Source organism: Erythranthe guttata, chromosome 3, assembly GCF_056151865.1.
Source record: "Erythranthe guttata isolate IM_541 chromosome 3, IM_541, whole genome shotgun sequence".
In the NCBI taxonomy this organism is placed as follows: Eukaryota; Viridiplantae; Streptophyta; class Magnoliopsida; order Lamiales; family Phrymaceae; genus Erythranthe; species Erythranthe guttata.
In genome coordinates, this window is record NC_142535.1 from 4753612 (window position 1) to 4780957 (window position 27346).

General features: G+C 38.2%; 2 protein-coding genes and 1 pseudogene across 2 annotated transcripts; 1 reads left to right on the forward strand and 2 right to left on the reverse strand.

The window, feature by feature from the left end:
• Positions 1–15032: 15032 nt before the first annotated feature.
• Positions 15033–15476, reverse strand: LOC148771599 (uncharacterized). The gene has a single exon (XM_088815129.1). It carries the CDS (start codon positions 15474–15476, stop codon positions 15033–15035), a length of 444 nt encoding a protein of 147 aa, XP_088671255.1.
• A 1788-nt stretch (positions 15477–17264) lies between these two features.
• On the forward strand, positions 17265–23531 carry LOC148771600 (uncharacterized; annotated as a pseudogene).
• Positions 23532–23740: 209 nt separating this feature from the next.
• Positions 23741–26689, reverse strand: LOC148771601 (uncharacterized). Its single transcript, XM_088815130.1, has 2 exons — positions 24627–26689; positions 23741–24520 (listed from the first exon to the last, which is right to left on the reverse strand). The coding sequence occupies exons 1-2, from the start codon at positions 26637–26639 to the stop codon at positions 23741–23743; spliced, it is 2793 nt and encodes a 930-aa protein (XP_088671256.1). The 5' UTR covers positions 26640–26689.
• Positions 26690–27346: the final 657 nt, after the last annotated feature.

The following is a 27346-nucleotide window of genomic DNA, read 5'->3' on the forward strand; positions in this document are numbered from 1 at the left end:
TGTGGCAGGTATAGTGGCGGGAAGCCTCTCGTTCAAAACATAGAGACGCCCCTCAACAGTTAGCACAAGCTTAAGACTACGCAACCAATCTAGGTAATTAGGGCCATTGAGTTTATTGTCGAGGATTGACATTATGGGATTCTTAGACATGATTATCTGAGACATATAGAGAAGAGGATTATTAGAGATTCGCGTTAAATGATTGTTACAATTAAATGTTTGGACTTGTGTTATTTAATTGTTCTCCCACTAATTTTATCGAGTTCCACTTCCCTCTAGTAGACAAACGAGAAAACTGATTTTTCTTAATGGGCTTTAGGTCCAATAGACAAATATAACCCGTAGTTAATCCAGCCCGATTATATTTGCCCAAAGGTAGATCGCAATCAATCATATCCACAATATGACCCTAAATTAATTTTCCTCACACTTGATAATGACTTAAGTTAATCTCGCGAATATCAAAATCGTCGTGTGTCAAGTCTAACCTACCAATCAAAGATGCTCATAGAACTTGATTATGCCAAACTAATGCAGTCCCTAGTTAATCTAGCCGACCACGTTAATTCAACATAACCCTTTTCTACGGCTACCTTCATCACTATGTCAATTGAATTACAGCTTACTCTACCATAGCACTCCCCGCTAACACGGCTTACTGCACTATAGTAAAGGGCTACACATAATCCAACCGTTGGCAGAAGGAAAGAAATAACTCAACAGATTGGGTTTTTCTTCATAGCTTGAAATGATTCTTAATTAAAAGAATGAGGGATTTTTATTAAAATGTTTTATCTCATCAGAAGGTTTTGGATTGGTCTATGTGATTCCTACATCTATGTTCTCTAAAGGTATATGGAAGCGCATATTGTCCTAAGAGGAACATACGACCTAACTACATAATTAATTACATTAATTAATTATCGGGTTTTTCAAAATAATTATAGAACCTCAACTAGCATAAATCATTCAAATAATGTTGAGGTACTATTAATTAAGTTGAACTTATAATCAATATTATATATGTGTTCTATTAATTGAAATCAATTTAACAATTTAAATTAATTAATTAATCTAACACCTATTTACTAAAATAGATGATTGTCGATCCAATTATCTAATTGGGATTAATTGAAAATAATTTTCCAAAAATTAAAATCAATTTGTTTTAAGTTTAATTTTAGAAATCTGAATTTTATTATTTTTTTTTTTTTTTTTTTTTTTTTTTTCAGTGGACCGGTTCGGCCCAACCGGTCTGACCGGTTCGGACCGAAACGGTCCGGTTCTGCCCGGTCCAGCTGACCCAAATCAGTGGGCCGGGTCAGTCGGACCGAGAACCGGTCTGACCGACCCGAATCCACGTGGATTCGGTCAACTAGATCGCACACAACCATCGAACCGGCCGGTTCGACCGGTTCGATCCGAACATTTAAAAACCGACATTTTAAAAACAATTTCAGATCCGATTTTCCAATTTTAAACAATTTTAAAGCTGGAAAAGTTCTAAACAATATTTCAAAAATATTTTAAACTTACGAAAACTCCCAATTACATAATACGACAATCACTACTTTAATAAATCGAACATGCATAAAATCATAGCATATAAATACGAACGCAATTAATTGCGCAACGAGCTCTGATACCACTATTGGGTTTCGGGCACGCGTACGCAGCGGAAAACAAAAATTTTATGCGATTTAAACGACTTTAAAACACATAAGAACATGCCCGACAAATTAAATTCAATTAATTGCGTACCTTTGCGCTTCCAGCGAAAATTAAAAACAATTTACATGCTAATAATTTCTATCGAATTTAAATCAATTAACATGCTCGCGTTTAAACCAAATAACATGCTTGCAATGATTTAATCGATTACACATAATCACATAAAATCATACGAAACAAACATGAATACATAGGTTTAAACAAAACTCAAATCGAAACTAGGGTTTCGCGTGTTTACCTCTTGAAGCGTGAGGTAGGAGCGTATAGCACGTCGAGATTGCTACGGAAACCAATCCGTACAATCGGGGCAGCAATGGAATGCAGCGGCAGCAGCGGCAGATTGACCACGGCGGCGCGTGAGCTTCACGCGCGGACTTCCGGGCGGCGCGTGGGGCAGCGTGCGGCTTCGGCTCGTGCGTTGCTCCTCGATTCTTCGATCTACAGTCTTCCTCCTCTCGGATTTCACCTCGTATACTTCGATCTACTAAAACGTGGCACTAGACACGAAGTAGTTAGAATTAACGGAAGAAAAGAAGGAAGAAAAGAATACCGAAAGAGATCGGCCAAGGGATGGCCGATTCCGGCGACGGGGCGGCGTCAACGGCGGAGGTGGCCGCGCGAGAGAGAGAGCGAGAGAGAGAGGTGGACGGCCGCTTTAGGGTTAGGGTTTGTTGTTGTGTTTGTGCAAGGCCTATAAATCATGTATTTATATGTCTTGCATAAAACCCTAGCGGGCTTAAGTTGGAGCGGGCCCAACAGCTTAAGTCCGTTAGTATCTTTACTTGCTCGTCTCTCTTAATTCAATGACCAGAAAATTGCAACGATTACATTTTCGGATTCATTATAACTTCCTCGTCATTACGAGTGCCATCTCTCATTTTCCAACTTTCCAAAAGTGGAAACCCTAGTTCAGTGCACTTTCTAAATTTGGAAACTTCCCGATTTAGAAAGTTCACTAATACGTTCGCCTATTCTTTTCCTTTTCTTATTCTCATTCATAATTCCAAATTACGAATGTTGGACTCAATCATATTGACTTCCAATCATGCAAAGATAAACTATTTTATCTCTGACCGTTTATTCAAAGATCTCATGTGCACGAGCAGTGTGACCCTCGATGGTTCAGGTGTAAGCTAGCCGTGGGCCCACAACCCTTTGTGGTCAAAACTCGTCCCCTTCGAGTTACGATTAAGATGAAGCTCGTTTCACCTTAATCACCCAACGAATCAAGATCGGCGTCTAGCAACTACGCGTCATGATTCCCTAGATACAAATGAAGTGCCTGCAAGAACCTTCAGATATAGTTAACGTACAGTACGGTCCCTTCGATGCATATGTCCCGATCGAACTAGAGGCATTGGTTCATCGAGACCTCTTTATATGTTCGATGACGGTGCGATCGTTCTAAGTGTTGTAATCGTCACGTGCATGACTTAGAGAATCGAATTCTCTAATCATCACTTAGTCAGCTCTGGCCAGAGACTTAGAATGATTACAAACTTTCAGAACACACAGGACATCCAAGACTATTCTAGCGATCGAATCCCCGACTACAATGCACAGACCTCCCACTAGATTTCGGACTGCACGAACACTGGCCCTTGGGATGGTCCTCGGTGGAACTCAGGGACAGGTCACGATACAGCTGGTCCTCTAGTGAAGTCACGGTGATGTCTAGGTCATAAGGACTAATGGTGTACAACTATACCATAGATATCTCTACTCGATTATTGGGAACCACTTAGAGATTTCTAGGGTGAGGGAGTTCAGTGAACTCGTCAACTTACGAGCACCCACTTATGCATGCCGATATCACAATACCGTTTACTGATGAGATGCAGTACACATACACTAAGTGCTAGTCTTAACGGGAAAGGCCGATATCCTCATTAGTGGCGTAACCCTTCGACTAGGAACACGTTTAACAGTTATAATACTTAAGTAAATATCTCATGATCCTAACGATCAATTACTAGTACTTGTAATAACTGTAAGGACTATATCTATGCTTGTGACAAAGGGACAAAGATATAGAATGCCAAGGTGTTTTATCATTAATACGAATAAAGGTTCGTTTATTACAACAATAAATACGAAAGACCACAGCCACATGTTGGCTTGTTGGTCACCTACTCTAACAACTTGGTGAGCCTATCCACCACTAACCAAATAGTAGCCTTTCTTCTACACTTAAGAGTGCGTGATATGGCGCGAGTAAGGGCCACAAAATGCCCGTACTTGGTGAGCCTATCCACCGCTATCCAAATAGCATCTTTTCTTCTAAACTTAGGCAGCCCCACAATGAAATCCATGGTGATGTAAGACCATGCCTTCAAATCTTCGTTCAGCCGTCCTAAAAAAGCCCTAATGTAATATTCTTCAGTTAAGTTTCTGTAAGATCACCCCATGTGTCTTCATGTATGGTATTCTTTAGTTTCTTGACATGGTTTTTTCCCAAAGTATTATTTCTTGCCTTAGATTTTGGGAGCAGTCGTGAAAGTGTTCGGATGTTATTTCTATCGGTTTTATTGTGATTCTGCAATGGAATTGTTTGTGATTTTAGTTGGTCAGATAATGCACTACTGGTGTGGAATGTGCTCCTTTTGCAGATCAAGTGAGTAGTTATTCTGAAGATCTATTTTTGCTTTATAAATCTTGAAGTGGTCTTATATGCATTGAGCATGTTAACGTTTGTCTATGAAGATTTGGTTTTTTTTCCTGGCAATTTTTCTACACATTCTTGATGTTGGGACTATGCATCCCAGAATAGTAAACCTGGTTCAGTTGCCCGTGTTGGATTTCGCACTTGTAGGATTTGTTGATGTTATGATACATTTGTGGCTGCGGTTGGGGCCTCGGTTTCTGATCGTATTTTGTGATTCTTATGAGGAGACTTTAGATTTGCTGCTCTGCTGTTTTGAGGATGTTTATAATCTATTGAATATGCTTTGGAATACCATTCTGCAGTCTACACAGTTCTTTGTCAGTTCTTCATTGTGATTTGTACTACGTGGGAATTTTCTAGTGCGAGAAATTTTTATTTGCACATTGTAAGTTAATGTTTTTATCTAGTACTGGTAATATGTTAAAGTGATGCATTTTTCAAGTCTCAATGAATTTATTTGATTAAGATTTAGTTTTGCGTAAATGTGTAAGTATTAGTTGCCTTATGTGATAAAATTTATTTCCTCCTGGACTTGTCCTCGGTACGACTTTGGTAATTTTTTACACATGAGGTTTTTCCTTCATCAGTAATGTTCGCCACAATAATTAAAAGAAAATAAAAAAGGGAAATGAATGATTGAAGTGTTGTCTGGAATGGTATGTACAATTTCCTTGCTTATATCTATTTGTGGATTATGTGTGTGTTTTAGTGTTGGTAGTTGTATATATAGGTTTATTCTTGTAACTCCGCCTGTGCCTGCAATATTTTATTTGCTCAGCACAGCCGGTCCCAAGCCCGGGTAAAGGAGGAGGGGTTTTGAGGTTTTGGGGTTTGCTCCCCTCACAACCCAGTTGTTTTGGGGCTTTGGGAGCTGAGGTTTAAGTCTTGTCTAAAACATCTAATGCGATCAAGGCACATTTTGTGATTTATTTATTTCATAGGACTTCTGTTCCCTTTTGTGTGTTATAACCTTCTGATGTTTCATTTTGTCTTGTGCTTTCTGATCTGTCCTTGATTTTTATTCTCTACTTGAGACATAGGTTTACTTACCATTTTGCATTTTAATGCTTCTTGTGTAATTGGAATCATCCAGGTTCGGACAATATGTTCTTCCTTCTTACTGTTGATTTTAGATATTTGTTTGTCTGATCACTATGTTTTTCTGGTTATGGGACTTGCTCGCCTTTTTTGCAGAACTGAAATGCATGATTATGCATTAAGACCCTGGCAATCTGTCTTTGCTGTTGAGAATAATTTCAGTTTGTCTCGGTCTTTGTTTAATGTGGTTTGTGTCACAAAGCTCTCGAATTTAGAAAATTCCACAAGTCTGTTCTCCTTCACTGCCATTGAGTTTAGTTCTATGGTTGTTTGATCTCTATGTTCTTCTGGTTTTGGGGTTTGTTCGCATTTTTGTGCAGAACCCTATTATATGTTAACTGCTCTCCATCGATTCTCTGTCATTGGAATTTTCTGACCGTTCATCATCACTTCATTAAACAGCATATTTGGTGAAGGTGAAATTTATATTGTCAGGCCTTTTAAGGGTGTTATCTCTGCTTCCTTCTTGCGGGAACTCGTTTAATCGAACATCCTCCATTTGTTTAGTGATTTCTGTTGTCGGCAGTTTGTTCGTTGGAGTTTTTGGGTTGTGTTTGTTAGATATGTGTTGCTTTAATTTGTTGTGTTTTATGGTTATCTTTGGAGATCTTTCCTACATGGACCTGGAACTGGACTTATGAAGATTCTTGATCCTAAACTAAATAGGGATTTTTATGCAAAAGTCCCCAACCAAGCATGTTTATTATTCTAGGTTTAGGGGACATATCTCTTTTACCAATAAGCCCATCCCTTTAATATTTATTATAACTAAAGGAAACATTCATGTATATCCCAATATTACCCTCAACCATTTATACCCAATTCTTAATTGTAATCCAAATTAATCAATTTTGTCCATAAAAGTTCAATTTTGACCACAAAAATTCAATTTTGACTTTTTTTTGGAGTATAATTTAATATGCTCCAATTTCATCATTAACTTAATTTAATCTCAATTTGACCCCAAATTTCACAAATTATTAAATTTTGACCCAAAATTTTTTTTTTTTCAAAAAATATTTTTTTTTTCAAAAACTTTTTTTTTGCCGCCGATTTCCGGCGTTGACTTTTTTAATTTATTTATTATTTTTTTTTTTTTTTTTTCTTTCTTCCGGATTTTTTCGCCGGTTTCCAGCGTTGACCGGCGGTCAACGCCGGTCTCCGGCGTTAACTTTTTTTTTTTTTTTTTTTTTTTTTTTTTTTTTTTTTCTTCCGGATTTTTTTTTCCGCCGGATTTTTTCGCCGGTTTCCGGCGGTCTCTTTTTTTAGTGTTTTTTTAAGTTTTTTGTTTGGTTTGGTTAGTTTTGTTTTTCCACGCCCGCCGCTAAACGTTGACCGTAATTGTGCTGTCACTGACAGTAAATTAACGTAATTATACTGTCAATGATAGTTAATTAACGTAATTGTACTACCGTTGACATTACATTTATGTAATTGTGCTGCCGTTGACAGTAAATTAATGCAATATTATATTTTTTTATTTATTATTATTTTTTTTTATTTTTTTTTGATTTGTTGACAAGTCAACGTAATTATATTACTGTCGTTGACAGTAAAATAACTGTAAACACAATAATATTACTGTCAACAACATCAATATTATTATTTTTTTGTGGTGTTTGTATTAATATTACTGTCTATTATTGTAATATTACTGTAAACACAATAATATTACTGTGGTTGACGGTAATATTACTGTTTGTTATAGTAATATTCCTGTCAACCACATCAATATTATTCTTTTGTTTGGATATTTTGTTTGTTTGAGTTATTCACGGAGTAACGTAATAATATTACTGTCTACTATTGTAATATTACTGTTGCTATAGTAATATTACTGTCACTCACAGTAATATTAATTCTTTTGGTTTTTTTTATTTTGTTTAAATTTGTTGAACGGACAACATAGTAATATTACTTTATTATACAATAATAATGAATTTTGTTGTGTTAATATTAATGTGCTAGAGATTAATATAGCAATATCACTGTGTTAAACTATAGTTTAGTTATTTTTACTGTGTTTAACAGTAATATAGTTAATATTACTGTCATTCAAATCAATATTGTTGTTTAAACGGAAAAAAAAGTTACAGAAAAAAAAATTAAAAAAAAAATAAAATAAAAAAAATAAAAAAAAGTCAACGCCGGAGACCGGTGTTTACCGCCGGTCAACGCCGGAATCCGGAAAAAAAATCCGGAAGAAAAAAAAAAAAAAAAAAAAAAAAAAAAAAAAATTAAAAGTCAACGCCGGAGACCGGCGTTGACCGCCGGTCAACGCCGGAATCCGGAAAAAAAAAATCCGGAAGAAAAAAAAAAAAAAAAAAAAAAAAGTCAACGCCGGAGTCCGGCAGAAAAAAAAAGTTTTTGAAAAAAAAAAAATTTGTGAAAAAAAAAAGTTTTGGGTCAAAATTGAATAATTTGTGAAATTTGGGGTCAAATTGAAGTTAAATTAAGTTAAGGATGAAATTGGAGCATATAAAAGTAAGAGGGGTTATTTTAGTCCTTTACATAAATCTGGACCATGTGTGGACTTATTGGTAAAGGAGAATATTGTCTGGATCTCTTTATGAATAAGTTCCCACTGATGGGCTTATTTGTAATATGCCCTTTTTTTAATAGGCTTTTTTATTTCGAAATTTAAACCAAAACTTTGTTATTTTTTTATTTTTTATTTTTTATTTTATTTCAGTTTTTTTAAATCGTTCATATTTTATATAAAAAAAAATCACTACATAATAATCGAAAACCATTAAATTTATCGAAAGCCACTATGAAAATAAAGTAAAAATTACTATAAAATAAGTATAATCCACCTTAATATTAATGTAATCCCACTATTAAATTAGTGTAACCCACTGTTAAATTAGTGTAATTCACTACATGTTCATCGAAAATCACTATTAAATTAGTGAAATAATCCACTTAATTTTTTGTCCACACGGGTTACAAAAATTAAAATCCACTATATACTCATCGGAAACTACTACAAATTTATCAAAAACCGTTGTAAAATTACTGTAAAAAACGTAATCCACTTTACATTAACATAATCCACTATGTGAAAACCACTATGTATAAACAACAATATAAATATGAAAACCACTCTGTATAACAATTATGTAAACTTGAAAACCACTATATATAACAATTATGTCAACATAAAAACCACTCTGTATATACAATTATATAAAGATATGTACAATAATTATTGAAAACCACTATAATTTTTGTACAAATTTTTATAGTGGTATATGTAAAATATTGAAAATCACTACAAAAATCTGTACATAATTATTGAAAACCACTATAAAAAATCCATACTTCTTTCGTCCATTAGATATCCATACTTCTTTCATCCACCACCTCCAAATCTCCTCCGCCACCGCCCGCCCCCACCTCCAGCAAACACACACTAACACACGTTCAAGAAAACACACTCACACACCAACACATTAATAATAGGGTTAATAGCATTTTCCCACCTAGACTTTGCCCATTTTTGCACTTTCCCACCTCAACTAAAAAAAGTTGCACGGCGGCACCCAAACATTCATTTTGGGTGCCGCCGTGCAACTTTTTTTAGTTTGGGTGAGGCGAAAATGAATGTTTGGGTGCCGCCGTGCAACTTTTTTTAGTTGAGGTGGGAAAGTGCAAAAACGGGCAAAGTCTAGGTGGGAAAATGCTATTAACCCTTAATAATATATAAAAATTATTTTGTGGTTAAACATAAAATGAAAAAACAGGTTCATAGAAATATAAATCATGATCGTCGATCCAAAGAAACGGCACTCATCCAATCCGTTAATCGCCAAATTCGGTTCCAACCAACAGTTGTTATCAAATTTCAATAACAAGGGGGCTGGGGCGGCGCCGGTGGGGGGCTGGGGCGGCGCCGGTGAGGGGCTGGGGTGGCGCCGATGGGGGCTGGTGTGTCGTCGGGTGAAGGCTGGGGTTAGGGCTATTGGGAGAAAAGAAGAGTTGAACGGAAGATACTCAATTAACTTTTATTAATAAAAGATACTTTGGATTTATCTTAAAAATAGGAAATAAATTTGGGTTCATTGTAATTACACTTATGTGATGAGGGGGTTTTGACAAATAATCCCTAATTATTAATACTAAATTTAAGTTTTAATTTTAAGGGTATTTATGTAATTTTATTTATACAGCATATGCCGTACTTTTTTTTATGGGGTTCGTACTAATCATACGTGACACATTTGTATTGCTTGATCGTCAATCGTTTAGGTCCGACAAGTACAACCCCTCTCGGACCCTAGACAACCCCATATTTGTTTTTATACCAATTTTAACATTTCGGGTCATTTACAAGTATAAAAAAAGTGAAACTACTTTATCGAGTTTGATTTCTAGAATAAAGCTCGTTTGAGTTCAACTCGATTAACGATCAAAATAAACTCAAACGGAAAAAAATTAGAACAAAACCCCATGTGAAAACTAGTCAATGCCAAGAAAGACCCTACGAGCTCGACGCACGACACACTCGTGGTTTGAGTGACTGGGCATGTGTTTTTAGACCTAAAAAGACCAAAATACCCTTTAAATTAGAAATTCCAAAAATTACAAATTCACCCCACATTTTTCATAAGTCTAATAAAGTTTTCCAAATTTTTAATTCAGCCCCAAACATTTTCAGAATTGCCCCTCTTGAACCTCAAGATCAAAGCTTCCTTTCCGGCCCAAAAAATTATGTCCGCCACACCTTTTCATAAGATTTGAACCATAAACATCTCAGCCCGACACCTTTTTAAATGCTCTGACCAAGTCTCGTAGATATAAAGTCGCATTTACGGTTTTAATAAAGACGCTTAAACGCTTTCTATCGATAGTAAGTAATTTCTATACTGTAATTAATAGATTTTTTTTTTTTTGATAATTAGTAACTACTAGAGTTAGTTAGTTAGTTAGTTACGTTGTATAATAAATACTGTATAGAAGATAAGCTGAAACCCAATTTCATTTAACAAACTAAAACATAATCTGGAAAAAAGAGGTTATCAAATTAAAAGCTCAATAGTGTAATCATAAGAAATAATAGCATTATCATCAATAACCAAATTGCTTAGTTAACAATTTCATCTATAGTCATGGTAAAGAATTACGATTATCGTGCAACAACTTCGACGGAGATGAAAGACTTTTATTTAATTTTATGCGGAAAAATCTTAATCACAGAATCTTGAAATCAAATTCATCTTAAAAATATAATCACGTAATAGAGATTATCGACATACCGTTCGCCATGGATTTCGATAGAGACGATGAACAATAGTTATCTACAAGTCGAGCCTAGCCAGGCCTCCTTCGAATCTCCTTGAGAACTTTATTCGTAGCACACCTTCTTCTCTCTATCTCTCTAATATCACAACTCACTAAATATTTCTGTAATTGATGGAATTCTCAAAGTGCGTCTGATGGTTGAGGAGAAGAGCTGTGAATTTCTTTTATAGACGAGAGAAGAGGGCCACGATTGATTTCTAACGGCAGAAGACAAATCCCACCCATCATGGTCTTTTATTGCCTTTAACGTTACAAATCAATTACCACAAAATCACCTTAATACCATAATTGAATTACCCACAATTAATAAATTTAAATTCAAAGGCTAATGGGCCATTAAATAAAAATAAAACTTACAATTCTCCCACTTGGCCCATTGAACCGTTTAAGAAAAACAATTTAAAAAAATTATTTGACTCGATGGGTTCTTCATACAAAACATTTGACACGTGATCACGATTTTAAAAGAAAATTAAGGTGATTATCATAATAGGTAAATAGAGTACTTTAATACTAGAACTAGTTTGAGTTATTAATGTGAATCATAGCGGTTATATGATTCATTCATCATATTTCTTTCTATGTATCACGCCACTAATAACCCTTACAATTCTAATCCATAATAGCCCCTTTAATTTTGTCTTGTTAGGACAAATCCTGTTAAATTAATTCCAAATATAATATGTGCACACATAATTGGAAACAGGAAAAACAGAAATAAATTAAGTGTCAAATCATGGATTGCTCAAAAGACCCATTCTAATAACATGTTCTTCATATGTCTTTATAGGCAATCCCTTGGTTAATGGATAAGCAACCATAAGAGTTGTACTTAAATTTTCTATTGACACTTGTTGTTTCTGGACTCTTTCTTTAACAACTAAGTACTTAAGATCCATGTGCTTGGATCCACTTGAATACTTTCCATTCTTAGAGAAGAAAACTGCTGCGGTGTTATCACAATATATCTTCAAAGGCTTAGCAATTGAGTCAACAGCCTTAAGCCCTAAGATAAAATTTCACAACCACAGTGCATGACTCGAGGCCTCAAAACATGCTACAAACTCAGCCTCCATTGTGGAAGAAGCAATAATACTTTTATTTACGTTCTTCCAAGAGATTGCTCCACCAGCTAGTAGAAATACAAAGCCCGATGTGGACTTTCTACTATCTACACAACCAGCAAAATCGGAGTCCGAATAATCAATAATCTCTAATTGGTCCGATCTCCTATAAGTAAGCATGTAATCCTTTGTTCCTTGAAAATACCTCATAACCTTCTTTGCTGCTTTCCAATGTTCTATTCCCAGATTACTTTGATATCTACCAAGTACTCCCATTGCATAACTAATATCTGGTCTAGTACAAGTCTGTGCATACATCAGACTTCCAACTGCTGATGCATATGGAATCAATTTCATTTTCTCATTTTCCAAATCATTCTTTGGACATTGCTTTTCATTTAATTTATCACCTTTCGTGATAGGAGCATTAATGGCTGAACAAAACTGAATATTAAATCTTTCAAGAACTCGATTGATATATCCTTTCTGAGACAAGCCTAACAATCCTCGAGATCGATCTCGAAAGATCTCTATCCCAATAACATAATTTGCCTCACCCATCTTAAAATTCTTTGAAAGATAATTCTTGGTTTCGTGAAGTAAACCAAGATCACTACTTGCTAGTAAAATATCATCCACATACAAAACTAAAAAGATAAACTTGCTCCCACTGACCTTTAGATATATACACTGGTCAACAGTGTTTTTCTTAAATCCAAAGGAAGTAATGGTATCATTGAATTTTATATACCATTGTCTAGAAGCTTGTTTAAGTCCATATATGGATTTCTTTAATTTACAAGCCAAGTGTTCCTTTCCTTGTTTTGCAAATCCTTCAGGCTGGTCCATATAGATATCTTCATCTAAATCCCCATTCAGAAAAGCGGTTTTCACGTCCATTTGGTGCAACTCCAAATCATAATGAGCTACAAGAGCCATAACGATTCTAAGAGAGTCTTTCTTAGATACTGGAGAGAAAGTCTCTCTATAATCAAAGCCTTCTTTTTGAGTGAAACCTTTGGCCACTAGTCTAGCTTTAAATCTTTCGATATTGCCTTTCGAGTCACGTTTGGTCTTGAAGACCCATCTACAACCGACTTTCTTACTGTTCTTAGGCAATTCGACAAGATCCCTGACATCATTATGGTCCATTGATTTCAACTCTTCATTCATAGCATCAATCCATTTACTAGAATCTTTACTTTTCATGAAACTGGATCATTTTGAATATGAAACTGGATCATTTTGAATACCAATATCAAAATCAGATTCTTGTAGATACACCACATAATCATCGGATATGGCAGATTTTCTTTCCCTTTGAGATTTTCTCAAAGCTACCAGTTGTGGTGGTTCTACAGTATTGCCAATGATAACATCTTCATGAATTGGTGAATGGAGTGGCGAATCATTTGTTTCAACTTGTTGTATAGGTTGAAGAGTAACTTCATCTTGAGGGAAATAAGATGGTAAAATATCCACCCTAATTTCCTCAAGTTCTACCTTTCTTGATTCAAGACTCCCACTAACTTCACCATTCTCTAAGAATTTGGCGTTTCCAGTTTCAACTATCCTCGTAGTATGGTTAGGACAATAAAATCTGTACCCTTTTGACTTAAGTGGATAACCAATAAAATATCCACAAATTGTTCTAGGGTCCAATTTCTTTTCATTTGGATTGTATATTCTAGCCTCTGCTGGACAACCCCAAACATGTAAATGTTTTAAACTAGGTTTCCTACCTGTCCACAACTCGTAGGGAGTTGTTGGGACTGCCTTACTGGGAACCCGGTTTAAGATATACATAGCGATTTTCAAGGCTTCATTCCAAAGTGAAATGGGTACACTTGAATTACTTAACATACTCCTAACCATATCCATGAGAGTACGATTACGACGTTCAGCAACACCATTCTGTTGTGGTGTTCCAGGCATTGTGTATTGAGCACAAATACCACGCTTTTCTTAGAATTTAGCAAATGGGCCAGGATTTTGTCCCCGACTCATCATATCTACCATAGTATTCTCCACCCCGATCTGATCGTATAACTTTAATTTTTCTATCTAATTGTCTTTCGACTTCCGTAACAAACACCTCAAGCATGTCAACGTCTTGAGATTTTTCATGAATTAGATAGAGATAACCATAACAAGATAGATCATCAATGAAGGTGATAAAATATTTTTCTCCACTAAAACATGCAATAGGTAGTGAGCAGATATCTGTATGGATTAACTCAAGAAGCTCTTTACTTCTTGTGGATCCCCTTTTATTGTGTTTGGTTTGCTTGCCCTTAATGCAATCCACACACATTTGAAAATCAGTAAAATCTGGATTTTCTAAAATTCCAGTTTTTACCAATCTTTCGATTCTTTCCTTGGATGTGCCCCAAACATTTATGCCACAAGATAGAAGAATTTTCGTTATTTAGTCTTCGCTTTACGCCAACTTCCGAATGAGTGGATAATAATGATTGTTCAAACTCATGATTCAAAGATATTTTATATAAACTATCACATAAAATACCGGAACCAATTATTATTGAATTAAACATAAAACTGAGTTTTCCACAACCAATTAAAGCTGAATAACCACACACATCCAGTTTTGACAAAGAAACCAAATTCCTACAAAACGAAGGTACATAAAAAGTGTTTTCAAGATCCATCTTGTGTCCTGTCTCTAATATGAGGCGATAAGTGCCAACAAACGCCACTTTAGATTTGAGACGGTTCCCCATATAGATGTACTTTTCACTTTCCTCCGGTTTCCGAGTTGTAAGGAATCCCTGTAATGAATTTGTGATATGAGTTGTAGCACCAGAATCAAGCCACCAAGTGTAAGAAGGAACTTCAATAAGATTTGATTCATAACATACAAAAGAAAGATGAATACCTTTCTTTTCGAACCAAACCTTACGTTTCTCACAATCCTTCTTTACGTGTCCCTTCTTGTTACAAAAGTAACAGGTGACAACAAAAGCCTTTCCATGACCCTGACTACTTTCACCAGGTTCATATCTTTTATTTGGTGCGAATTTCTTTCCACTCTTCACAAATTTCCCTTTCTTCTTCATACTTCCATGAGTTACAGCCAATGCAAAGTGATTTCCTTCTTGCTTTAATCTCACTTCCACTTGAATACACATACTAGTCAGCTCATTCAAATTTCACTTATCTTTTTGAGTATTATAGTGGATTTTGAATGGGCCGAACTTTGATGGAAGTGAGTTAAGGATAAATTGCACAAGGAAGGACTCTTCCACTTTCAGGCCAAGAGCTCCAAGTTTGGCAGCCTTATCAGTCATATTCAGGATGTGTTCCTGAATTCCCTTATCACCACCATATTTCATGGTAGTCAATTCAGCCATGAGTGTCCCCGTTAACGACTTGTCCGCTGATTTAAAGCGTTCTTTAATAGCCATTAACAGTTCCATAGCATTGTCAACCTCGGGAAGAAAAGTCTTAATGTTATTACCAACGGTCATTCTAATAAGCATAAGACTAAGCCTATTGGACTTGGTCCAGGCTTCAAATAGGCTAACTTCTTCCTCACTGTTAGCATCCGTTATTTCCCTAGGTTTTTCAGTAAGCAATGCTAGGTCCAAATCCATAACACACCCAAGGTGAATTGAATTTGTTCATACCATTCGGAGAAATTTAACCTATTGAGTGTCTTAATTAAAAGAATAAAAAATAACTTTTCATGTCATATTATATTGCATATGCGTGTACAGAAGATACAAACACATCAACAAATTTATTTGATTTCCATTGAGAATCAAACAAATTGAATTCATTCATTGACAAATAATAAAATATTAAATTGGAAGGTAAAACCCGGAAACCCCCGGTTTCAATTAACAATTCTAAATATTGTCACAGTGCAGCATGCAATATCACGTGTGTTGTGTGTGCAGTATTGTGGATGTCCACAGTACAAACCATTGATTTTCCCGAGATAGACATATGATAATTAATTAAATGAAAAATATACATTAGTCAAGTAATTCAGAGAAAAGTCTGTGACACATTTGTCAAAACATCAATTTGTGGGAAAGTTGTGATTTTGCAGGAGAGTACCACAAAGAATAATCCAATTCGTCAAAACAGATTACAAATATCGAAGGGTACAGATAACTACATAAAATTTATCGGTTATCAAAACATGTTGTAGACGAGTGAAATTTAATCCAAAACAAAGGGGCAATTATGCAATTACGGGGGCAAGGAGTTTCATGCAAACTCATTCGCAGTTCCGTAATTAGATATTTGAAAATAAATCAAATCAAAATTGCATGCCATGAAAGGTGGCGTATATCAATATTTCTCTATTTTAATTCTAGGGATTTAATATTGATTCCTAAATTAAATAGATAATTGATTTTAAATATATATATTGACCAATAGGATTATTTCTTCTCCCTCAAGTTACAAGAGATAAACATCAATTTAAATCGGGCCAATCAAACCGCGCCACGTCATCAGTAAGGCCCATCAAGGACTCTTATTCTACCACTATAAATAGGGACCCTCCCTTCACAATTCAAGACACAACTGAAGAAGAAAAAAACCGTAGGAGCAAAATTCTCTCTACAATTCAAGAAGCAAGGAAGAAGAATTCGTAGGAGGTAAGATTCTCTCTCTACATTCAAAGTGTTCTTCGTCAATATTCGAGGTGTTCTTGAGCAAATTCAAGGCATTTTTCATCAAATCTAGCGTTCGATCCGAGATAACGGTGCCAAACCTTCGGATTAACGTTAATCAATTCAAGTCAAGATCACTGGAAGATTGAAGGGCCAAATCCATCAAGAATTTCAAGATCTTCAAGTCAAATCAAGTCAAAGTTCAACGTTCGATCCGAGATTCAAGTCGCAAGACCCTTGGAAAACGTTATTCAAATCCAAAATCAAATCCGGAGAAGATCAAGTCAACGACCCGATTCCGAAAATTCAAGTCAACTATATATTTTTCTAGAGAGAAGAATCAGAGGATTAAAATAGAGATTGTAACCCGCAATTTATTTATTTTAATTCAATAAAATCATCTTTGTTCAATTTTTCTTGTTTGTTTATATCGCAGATAAGAATTTGTTGTTACAAATTTTGGCACGCCCGGTGGGACGCCTCTACCTCTCATCTCTTCTCTCTCTCGAAGATCCTAGTAGTTGTTCTACGTTCACGATGAAGGCTGCTACTTCAAATTCATCAAGCATGGGCGTAGTTACAAGGAGTATGGCTAAGAAGCTGCAGACATCCTCCGAGACTAGCTCAACGCCCCAAATCATCGAAAAAGGCTCGTCACCTCTCGTCAACACAGGTGGAGGCGTGGAAGGATCTAGAGGAGAAGCTTCGTCATCCACATCCCTTTCAGCATCAAACTACTCTGAGGTGGCTCCCGTCATGACGACACATGCTACGACCATGGAAGAGCAGATGGCGATCTTGACCAAGGCCATTGAAGGGCTAACAAAGCACATTCAAGAACAAGACTCCCAAATTGCGATGTTGCGAAACAAGGTTGACGGTAGTCACGACATGGGTAAACAAGGCGAAAATCACACCGAAGCTGAAACTTCTGCAAGGCGACATCCAATCGAAAGGGAGAAGAGCCCGGCTGAAGAATTCCAGATTTCGTCAGAGGGGTTGATTCCTATAGACCAATTGAAGGAGTTCATCATGGGGACTATCAAAGACAAATTCAATGAGGGTTCAAAATCGTCGTCAACATACACCAAGCCATACACTCTAAGAGTAGACGACTTGAAGATGCCAATTGGTTACCAACCCCCCGAAGTTTCAGCAATTTGATGGCAAGGGCAACCCAAAACAGCATGTGGCACATTTTGTTGAAACTTGCAACAATGCTGGGACTTTTGGAGACTACCTCGTGAAACAATTCGTTCGATCATTGAAGGGGAATGCTTTTGATTGGTATACGGACCTAGAGCCGAACTCAATTGACAGTTGGAGTCAAATGGAGCAAGATTTTTTGAATCGCTTCTACAGCACCCGAAGAACAGTGAGCATGATCGAGCTCACAAACTCTCGCCAGTGGAAAGAAGAGGCCGTCATTGACTATATTAATCGCTGGAGGAATTTAAGCCTGAATTGCAAGGACCGATTGTCAGAGGCCTCAGCTATCGAGATGTGCATTCAAGGAATGCAATGGGGACTCCGATATATCCTGCAAGGGATTCAACCTAAGAGTTTTGAAGAGTTGGCCACTAGAGCGCACGACATGGAGTTGAGCATTATGGCTAGTGGAGTTGAGGGACCACCAGTTCAAGAGCCTCGACAGTCAAAAGAAAAACAGGATTTCGGAAGGTGGGTAGAGTTTTCTCTAAGACCTCAAGCAAAGAATCTTTGGCAGTGTATGCGACCCCTATCAAATTTCAAGGAAAAGTGAACGGAAACAATGAGGAAACACAAGATTTTTCCCAAGAAAGAAGAAGACTTACTCTAAAAGAAATGCAAGCAAGGGAATATCCATTCCTCGACACTGATGTGGCTGGAATATTTGACGATTTGCTAAGTTTAAAACTTATCGAATTGCCTGAAATGAAGCGCCCCGAAGAAGCTAACAAAACCGATGACCCAAAATACTGCAAGTATCATCGGTTGGTCGGGCACCCAATTCATGATTGCTTCGTATTCAAAGACAAAATTATGCAGCTAGCTCGCCAAGGAAAGATATCACTTGAAGAGATCAGCGCCAATACAAATTTTATCGTCAGCAGTTTTGAGTCCCTTGGCATGACGACAACCAACGTACACGAAGGAGATGATGATCATATTAACATCTCATGCAACACGATAATTGAAAAGGAGATCGCTGCTAGTGGAACAACTCCGTCTTCAAATGAAGTTTGTACCGTGATTGGTAAATGCATGTCAACAATGACTTTCGCTGATGAAGATTTACTTCTTGGTTCCAAACCACACAATAGGCCATTGTTTGTTGCCGGCTACGCTCGTGAGCAGAAGGTGAATAGAATTTTAATCGATGGAGGTTCTGCGGTCAATATTTTGCCGTTGCACACTTTAAAGGAGTTGGGGATCTCCACGGAGGAGCTCAAAACTAGTCGCTTGATGATCCAAGGATTTAATCAAGAAGGACAAAGGGCCCTTGGTATCATAAGGATAGAGTTGTTAATGGATGATATGTTGTCCACCGCACTGTTCCATGTCATTGATGCAAGAACCTCATACCGTATGCTTCTCGGGCGACCTTGGATACATGAGAATAGTGTGGTTCCTTCTTCTTGGCACCAATGTTTCAAGTATTGTCGAGACGGAGTAGTTAAAATAATACTCGCCGATGATAAACCGTTCACCGAGGCAGAAGCCCACTTTGCCGATGCTAAGTACTATCTTGATGATGAGAAGACGGTAAAGGCCAAAGAAATTCTACCAGTTGAAGAACCAAAGCGAAGAAATAATCAAGACAAGGCTCCTTTAGCGTGTGAGGCTTTGAAAGATTTGATGTTTCCCTTAACACCAATTGACGAGAAGCGATCAACTTCTCAACCACCTAAAGGATTTGTTCATCCCACAGAAGAAACCCAAGAGGAATGCGAAGAATTCTCCGAGTCCCAAATGACAAAATGCTTTGGCCCAAATGCTTATAAACTCTTAGTGAAAGCTGGTTTTAACCCACATGAAGATTCTACGCTTGGAAGGCTTCCTGCCGAAGTTGTTGGCGAAAAGATGCATGGCCTCAATACTACTCAAATAATGTTGAAAGAAAAAGGACATGCTATTCAAAGTCCTCGAGTTGGTCTTGGATTTGTTCCTCAAAAGCCAATTCGTATTGCTATCAATAGAGCTACCAGTAATTACATAATCGAAGACGAATTCTCATCAACAGACGATTTTCTTGAAAGTGGGACAAAAGTGAGAAGGACATCCGTCTTTGATAGGCTTACACCATCTGTCTTCGATAGACTTGCGCCATCCGTCTTTGATAGACTTGGACCACTTAGAGAGTGGGGGCATAAGAAAGGCGACAAACGAGGGTTTGATAGACTTACGCCATCCGTTTTTGATAGGCTTGGACCACTTAGAAAGTGGGGGCATAACAGAAGCAACAAGCAAGAGTTGGGTGTCTCTAATACTAAAATCACCAAAACACGAAGGATTCGAAGTTCGATTCCATCTCGCATGAAACGGCGTACTTATTTGACCATATCATGTGGTGAAGAGTTGAAGGCTAAAATACGAACCGTCGTCTTTACGAAAGTCCAAGACGACGAGGAAGATGACAGAGAAAGTGTGGCATCATCGTATCATATCACTTTAAGTGAGATAGACTTGATTGAGGAAGAAGACGCTGAAACTGCTCCACCCGAGCTTGAAGAAGGAGTCAAAGCCACCATCGATGAGTTAAAGGAAATTAATTTAGGAGATGCGGAGAATCCTCGACCAATCTACATTAGCGCTTTACTGGCCGTCAACGAAGAGGAGACTTATATTGAATTGTTGCACGAGTTCAAGGATGTGTTTGCATGGTCTTATAAAGAAATGCCCGGATTGGACCCAAAAGTGGCAATACATCATCTCTCCGTGAAGAAAGGAGCTCGCCCTGTAAAGCAAGGCCAACGTAGATTTAGACCTGAATTAGTCCCTGCAATTGAGGCTGAAGTGAATAAACTTATTGATGTTGGTTTCATTCGAGAAGTCAAGTACCCAACATGGATTTCAAGTATTGTCCCTGTCAGAAAGAAGAATGGACAAATTCGTGTATGTGTTGACTTTAGAGATTTGAACGAAGCATGCCCTAAGGACGACTTTCCAATGCCAATAGCCGAACTAATGATTGATGCTACTACGGGCCACGAAGCATTATCATTTATGGATGGGTCATCAGGATACAATCAAATACGAATGGCGCCGAGAGACGAAGAATTAACAGCCTTTCGCACTCCTAAGGGCATCTATTGCTATAAAGTGATGCCATTTGGCTTGAAAAATGCCGGTGCTACATACCAAAGAGCCATGCAGAAGATATTTGATGACATGCTCCATAAACATGTTGAATGTTATGTGGATGACTTGGTAGTTAAATCCAAAAGAAGGGAAGATCATCTCCAAAGTTTGAGAAAAGTCTTCGAGCGCTTGAGAAGGTACCAATTGAAGATGAATCCATTGAAATGTGCATTTGGTGTTACTTCGGGGAAGTTTCTTGGATTCGTAGTTCGTCACCGAGGCATAGAAATCGAACAAGCCAAGATTGATGCAATTTTAAAGATTCGCGAGCCTAGGAACATTCATGAGCTCAAAAGTTTGCAAGGAAAGTTGGCATATCTAAGAAGGTTCATTTCAAACTTAGCAGGTCGATGTCAACCATTCAGCCGACTTATGAAGAAAGATGTTCCCTTTGAATGGGATGAAGCTTGCACTAGTGCCTTCGAAAGCATAAAATCGTATTTAACGAAGCCTCCTGTGTTGATTGCACCAGTGCCCGGACGGTCGTTAATACTCTATATTGCTGCTCAAGAACGATCTGTCGGAGCTTTACTAGCACAGGAGAATGATGATGGAAAAGAGAGCGCCTTATACTACTTGAGTAGAACAATGACACCAAATGAGTTGAACTATTCGCCAATCGAAAAGACATGCTTAGCGCTCATTTTTGCAATTCAAAAGTTGAAGCATTATTTTCAAGCTCATGTTGTCCGCCTAATCTCAAGGATGAATCCTCTAAAGTACGTCATGTCAAAACCCGTCCTATCCGACAGACTTGCAAGGTGGTACCTGCAATTGCAGCAGTTTGACATAACATATATTCCACAAAAGGCTGTGAAAGGACAAGTTCTAGCCGATTTCTTGGCGGATCACCCTATCCCTGCAGAGTGGGAGTTATCCGATGATCTACCCGATGAAGATGTTCTTGTGATTGAAGCTAGTCCTCCTTGGAAGATGTATTTTGATGGAGCTTCTCACAGAGAAGGAGCGGGCGCCGGAGTAGTATTCGTCACATCCAACGGCGAAGTGTTGCCTCACTCTTTTACCTTAACACAAAATTGCTCCAACAATGTTGCTGAATATCAAGCTCTTATCCTTGGGCTAGAAATGGCAGTTGATATAAAGCAACTAAATTTGGAGGTATATGGAGACTCCAAGTTGGTGATCAATCAGATACTCGGATCATACGAAGTGAAGAAGCTCGATTTACTCCCTTATGTGGATTACGCTAAAAGACTTATCGGATACCTTGGTGATATGACGATAGAACATGTGCCTAGAAAGGATAACAAACAAGCGGATGCATTGGCAAAACTTGCTTCTACTTTAGCCATGCCCGAAGACGGAGCTCGTATATCAATTTTCAAGAGGTGGGTCGTACCACCAATTTTTGAACACGAAGAAATTGAAGAAGACGAAACTCGAGTGGTTTACGTGTTTGAAATCGAGAAAGAAGATTGGCGTCAATCGTTTGTGGATTACTTGAAGTACGAAAAGTTGCCTAATGATCCACGTCAAAGGGTTGATATTCGACGTCGTGCGGCTCGTTTCATCTACTATAAAGATACACTTTATAGACGTTCATTTGATGGAGTCTTCTTGAGATGTTTAGGTGATGACGAAGCCGTTCAAGCCATAGAAGAAGCTCATTCCGGAGTTTGCGGCGCCCATCAGTCAGGACCCAAGCTACATTTCCGAATAAAAAGAATGGGCTATTATTGGCCATCTATGGTGAAGGACTGCATGGAGTATGCCCAAAAATGCCAACCTTGTCAATTTCATGCAAACTTTATTCATCAACCGCCGGAGCCCTTGCACCCTACTGTTGCCTCATGGCCCTTTGATACTTGGGGTTTGGATGTGGTTGGACCTATGACAAAGTCTTCAGCTGGACATCTCTATATCTTGGCAGCAACAGACTACTTTTCCAAATGGGCTGAAGCAGTGCCTCTTCGAGAAGTAAAGAAGGAGAACGTTGCTGATTTCATCCGCATCAACATCATCTACCGTTACGGAGTTCCTCGATATGTGATCACAGACAACGGAAAGCCATTTTGCAACAGTGTGATAGATAAACTTTGTGAAAAGTTTGGCTTCAAGCAAAGAAAGTCTTCGATGTACAACGCTGCTGCCAATGGACTCGCCGAGGCCTTCAACAAGACTTTATGTAATTTGCTGAAGAAAGTGATCGCCAAGTCAAAACGCGATTGGCACGAAAGGATGGGAGAAGCTTTATGGGCTTATAGAACAACGTATAGAACACCTACTCAAGCCACTCCATATGCGTTGGTGTACGGTGTGGAAGCGGTCTTACCTCTTGAAAAACAAATTCCATCATTGAGGATAGCTATACAAGAAGAACTCACTCAAGAAGAAAATGCCCGTTTGCGCCTTGCAGAATTGGAAGCTCTTGACGAGAAAAGATTAGAGGCACAACAAAGTATTGAATGCTACCAAGCTCGTCTTTCTAGGGCGTTTAACAAGAAGGTGCGGCCAAGATCGTTTCAAATTGGAGATTTGGTGCTTGCCGTAAGGAGGCCCATCATCGTCACTCATAAAACGGGAAATAAATTTACTTCAAAGTGGGATGGTCCTTATGTCGTCAAAGAAGCATACACAAACGGAGCGTACAAGTTGGTTGCCGAATATGGTTTAAGAATTGGTCCGATAAATGGAAAGTTCTTGAAGCGGTACTATGCATGAAGCGGAGGAGAAGGCTCCTGGCCCGCATGAGTTGAAACTGTGCACGGCTAAAAAAAAAAAAAAAAAAAAAAAAAAAAAAAAAAAAAAAAAAAATCGTTGAAAATATAAGTGCAGAATACTAAGGAAACAAGATGGAAAGGGAGATTTTTTTTTTATTTCATGAATCATAAAAGTGGAATAAACAATAAAAAAAAAAATCTAAATCTAGCTCAAGCGAAAGGGTCTAAATCGTTCAACTTTTCTTTGGCATCTCCTAAAAGCTCGGCAGAAGCGCGCAATTCTTCTACCAAATCATCACTTAAAGGGGATGTATTTTCAATGGCGGCAATTTCTTCGTTAATCTCACGAATTTCAGTTTGAACAGTATGAAGGAGTTCTCGTTGTCGCTTTAATGATGATCTCAACTGTCCCACCCTCACCTTCAAAGCAGCACGCTCTTTCTTGACACTCTCCAAATCACTATTGGTGACTTGAACTTGAAGAGTCTCTTTGTGTTCTCTAGCTTGAGTAGTGTGCAAACGATCTTTAGCCTCATCTAATTGTCGTGATAGAATCTCTTTAGATGTCTTCTCAGAGTTCGACGACCTCACCTTATCATAAGCCGTCGCCTGGGAAAATAATGACTTCAATGATTCCTCTATGCAAGATATGTCGAAATCACCAAGATCCCTCATGGTTCCAAGAACTAATTGGACATCTTCTTGAATAGACGAGATGGAATCAATTGAAGTCCGTACTATCCTCGCACGAAGATCTTGCCATAATTGGCGAAGAAAAACCCGCTTGTGATTTTTCAGAAAATTTTCACCCACAAAAACTGAACAAGCACCATTGTACGACCCTTTCGCAGTCTCTTTCATCTTGGATGCTCTGGCAGGCATTAAAGCAGTCGGCGACAAAGTTGCACCCATTGAGCAAGCCTTGGCAGTTGAGTGATGACTAGCTTGAGATTCCTCGCGATCATCAACGTTAATTATCTCGTTTTCCAACTAAAAAAGAAATAAATAAAAAAAAAAAAAATAAATAAATAAATAAATAAAAAAAAATAAATAAATAAATAAAAAATAAAAAAAAAGGGAAAGTGTTAAGTGCAACCTTCTCAGCAAAAGTGTCATTTGTTCGAGAATGACTGTCCACACTGTTATCAATATGAAGATCTTGTGGTTTTAAAGATTGCGGGTCCCTCTTCGGCCTTTTCCAATGACGTTCTATCTGGCTATCGTCACTCTCATCCGACGGAGGCAAAACGTTCCTCTTCTTTATATCTCTAGGAGGGTTTTTGGTTTGGAGCACATTTCCGCGAGAAAGATTGCCGAGACTATTTCTTGCCTCATCTTCTTTGTCTTCAAGTGGAATCTTACTTAACTCCAAGTTCACCAAACTCGCAACTTTATTTTCAAGATAAGTTCCGTAAGCTTTAGTCCACCATCTTTTATAGCCGTCCGTGTGAAACTTTCTCGAATTTTGAGGAATGACGGAAAATATCACTTTAGACATGGACTCGAGCAAAACACATAGACGCCAATAACGGAGTCCATCTATTAAAGAAGCCTCGCGAACGTCTTCATCAAGTACTCCAGGCACATCTTGGTAAAACCCAAATTGACGGCTAAACCGATGAGGACTATATGGCTCAATAACGAAACGATTACCACGCCGCAAGGAGAGATAGCTCGAGCGAATGGCGATGAAATAATTTCTCTCGGACCCTTTTGTTGTTCCATCATCAACATATAAAGAAGACTCGCTCCTAGGGATCGTGGTGCAAGTCCAAGACATAAGATCTCCTTTGTGAATCCGTTTGCGTGCATCCGCGGGAGTGTAGTATCTAGCGCTTCCTTCTCCGGAATAAGATACCATCTTTGGGCCATCGACGGCTACGCCTTGCAGAACTTGACAATGGGTCTTGAAATAAAGCGCCAACCAACTATAGACGAAGTGAATAGGGAACGGAGAATTCTCTTGATGGGGTCTCAAGGATCTCGAGATCCTATTTATGCCGTTGAAGATGCTGGCTAAGACAGGAACTGCAAGAGAGACTTCTTCGCCACTCGCCATTATGCTAGCCATCTTGAATGTTGATGGACGTATCAAGCCCACATCATCAGTAGGGAGGACGAAGGTGCAAAGCCAACAAGCCAAATGGGCCGCCAAGTACGTCTCGGACCTCAGTTCGACATCAACGCTAATGCTCGAAAACACAGCTTCTTCAATGTTGATCCATTTTGCATGTGCTTCAATATTGCCGGAAGGATTGTGAGTTGACTTGGGGCGAACACTTTTCTTTTCTTTGCGTGGAGGAGGTTGAGTGTACTTCTTCTGCTTCTTCGACCAAAACTGAATCCAGCTTTCGACAGAGACGTTGGAGGAAGGATCTTTAGAGCGCTTCCGAAGTAAGTGGTAGACATGGAATAGATATCGGCAGGAACGGTGAGAATATCGAACACCCTTTGCATCGGTACCAATGAGTTCTTGAGAGGCAGGGACAACTTCATCGTAAAGAAGCCCGGTTAACGGTAGCCCGGAGAGGATGTGCAAATCCCATAAAGAGATAGACATTTCTCCGGGAGACGTCAAGAGGGTATTTGTAGTCGGACACCATGCCTCGAAGAACGCCTTCATGATTTCGGAATTGTAGTCGTACGTGAAAAGGGAAGCATATACAGAATCGTAGATCTTCGCAGACTTTAGCTTGTGCTGGCAACGGCTGAGAACGTCTTCGGTCCATTCCCAGTACCCTTTGAAGAATTGAAAGCCGCCGGAAAGCTCGAGAGTATCTCCCCACTTGACTTTTCCCTCCACGATGTTGCCACCCAAAGTCGGCAGAAGGCTCGGACCGCTTGACTCTTCCGGAAGCAAGGATCTGTCGGGTTTATGATTTGATGCTCGCAAGCTATACACGTACTCGTACTTATTATGAGGATGCTCGTGGGACCAAACGGACATGCGATTCGGAGTCGTGAGACGTGGCCATTGCTTTGCGTAAGAACCGATAAGGGGGGCATAAATCGTCAAGACAGTTCCTTTGTCATTCGGTTGGTAACGATCGTCAAGAATTACCAATTGCTCGTCGCCGGAAGAGGAGAAAGCTTGCTTGAAATAAACCATCGGAAAATCTATCAAAACAGTTCGAAGAAAGAGCGATTAGTTCGACATGCAAAAAACCAAAGCCCGAGTAAAAACAGAGCGAAAGACGAAATGTCCAGAGTAACAAAAAATAAAACGTCATCGTTTCACTTACCGAGAGAATTGTTCAATTCAGTTGCGTTCTCTCCAGAAATTATGATTCATGTAAGTTCTACTGTAATCCAAATCAACGGCGATTCTGTAGTCTGATGGAAAGTTGTACGGAGAAAAGAAATATATTAATGCAAAAGCGTTGACGTTAATACTTGAAAAAAAAAAAAAAAAAAAAAAAGGCAGTACTCATTGTCATATTATCAAACACCTGGCGGGGCATACTCAAGAAAGCTGATTATGCGGATATCTGATATGCAAAACTAACCTGAAATCGAACCAAATAAATTCTACAAAACTCGAGTTTGAAGAGAAGACCAAAGGGATTGGTTCCTATTGTCAAAATAAAAGGATTAGTTCTTATTATCAAATCATCGAACACTTGGTGAGCATGATCAAATAGATGGATTATACATAATAATATACGAAGCTCACCCGAAATAAAAAAAAAAAAAAGGGAAAAAAAAAAAAAAAACAGTGGCAAAAGGTGAAACTACAAGATTGGATGAGAAGAATTTTTGTAAAAGACTCGGTGCTGAAGAATGAATAAAACAAATAAGGGTGCCCTCCTTTTATAA

Excerpts from the sequence above, each read along its gene's own strand:
- LOC148771599 (XM_088815129.1), bottom strand. The coding sequence starts at position 15,476 with ATGGATTTGGACCTAGCATTGCTTACTGAAAAACCTAGGGAAATAACG.
- LOC148771601 (XM_088815130.1), bottom strand. The coding sequence starts at position 26,639 with ATGGTTTATTTCAAGCAAGCTTTCTCCTCTTCCGGCGACGAGCAATTG. Across the intron at positions 24,521-24,626 it reads ATGACACTTTTGCTGAGAAG|TTGGAAAACGAGATAATTAA; the intron begins GTTGCACTTAAC and ends TTTCTTTTTTAG.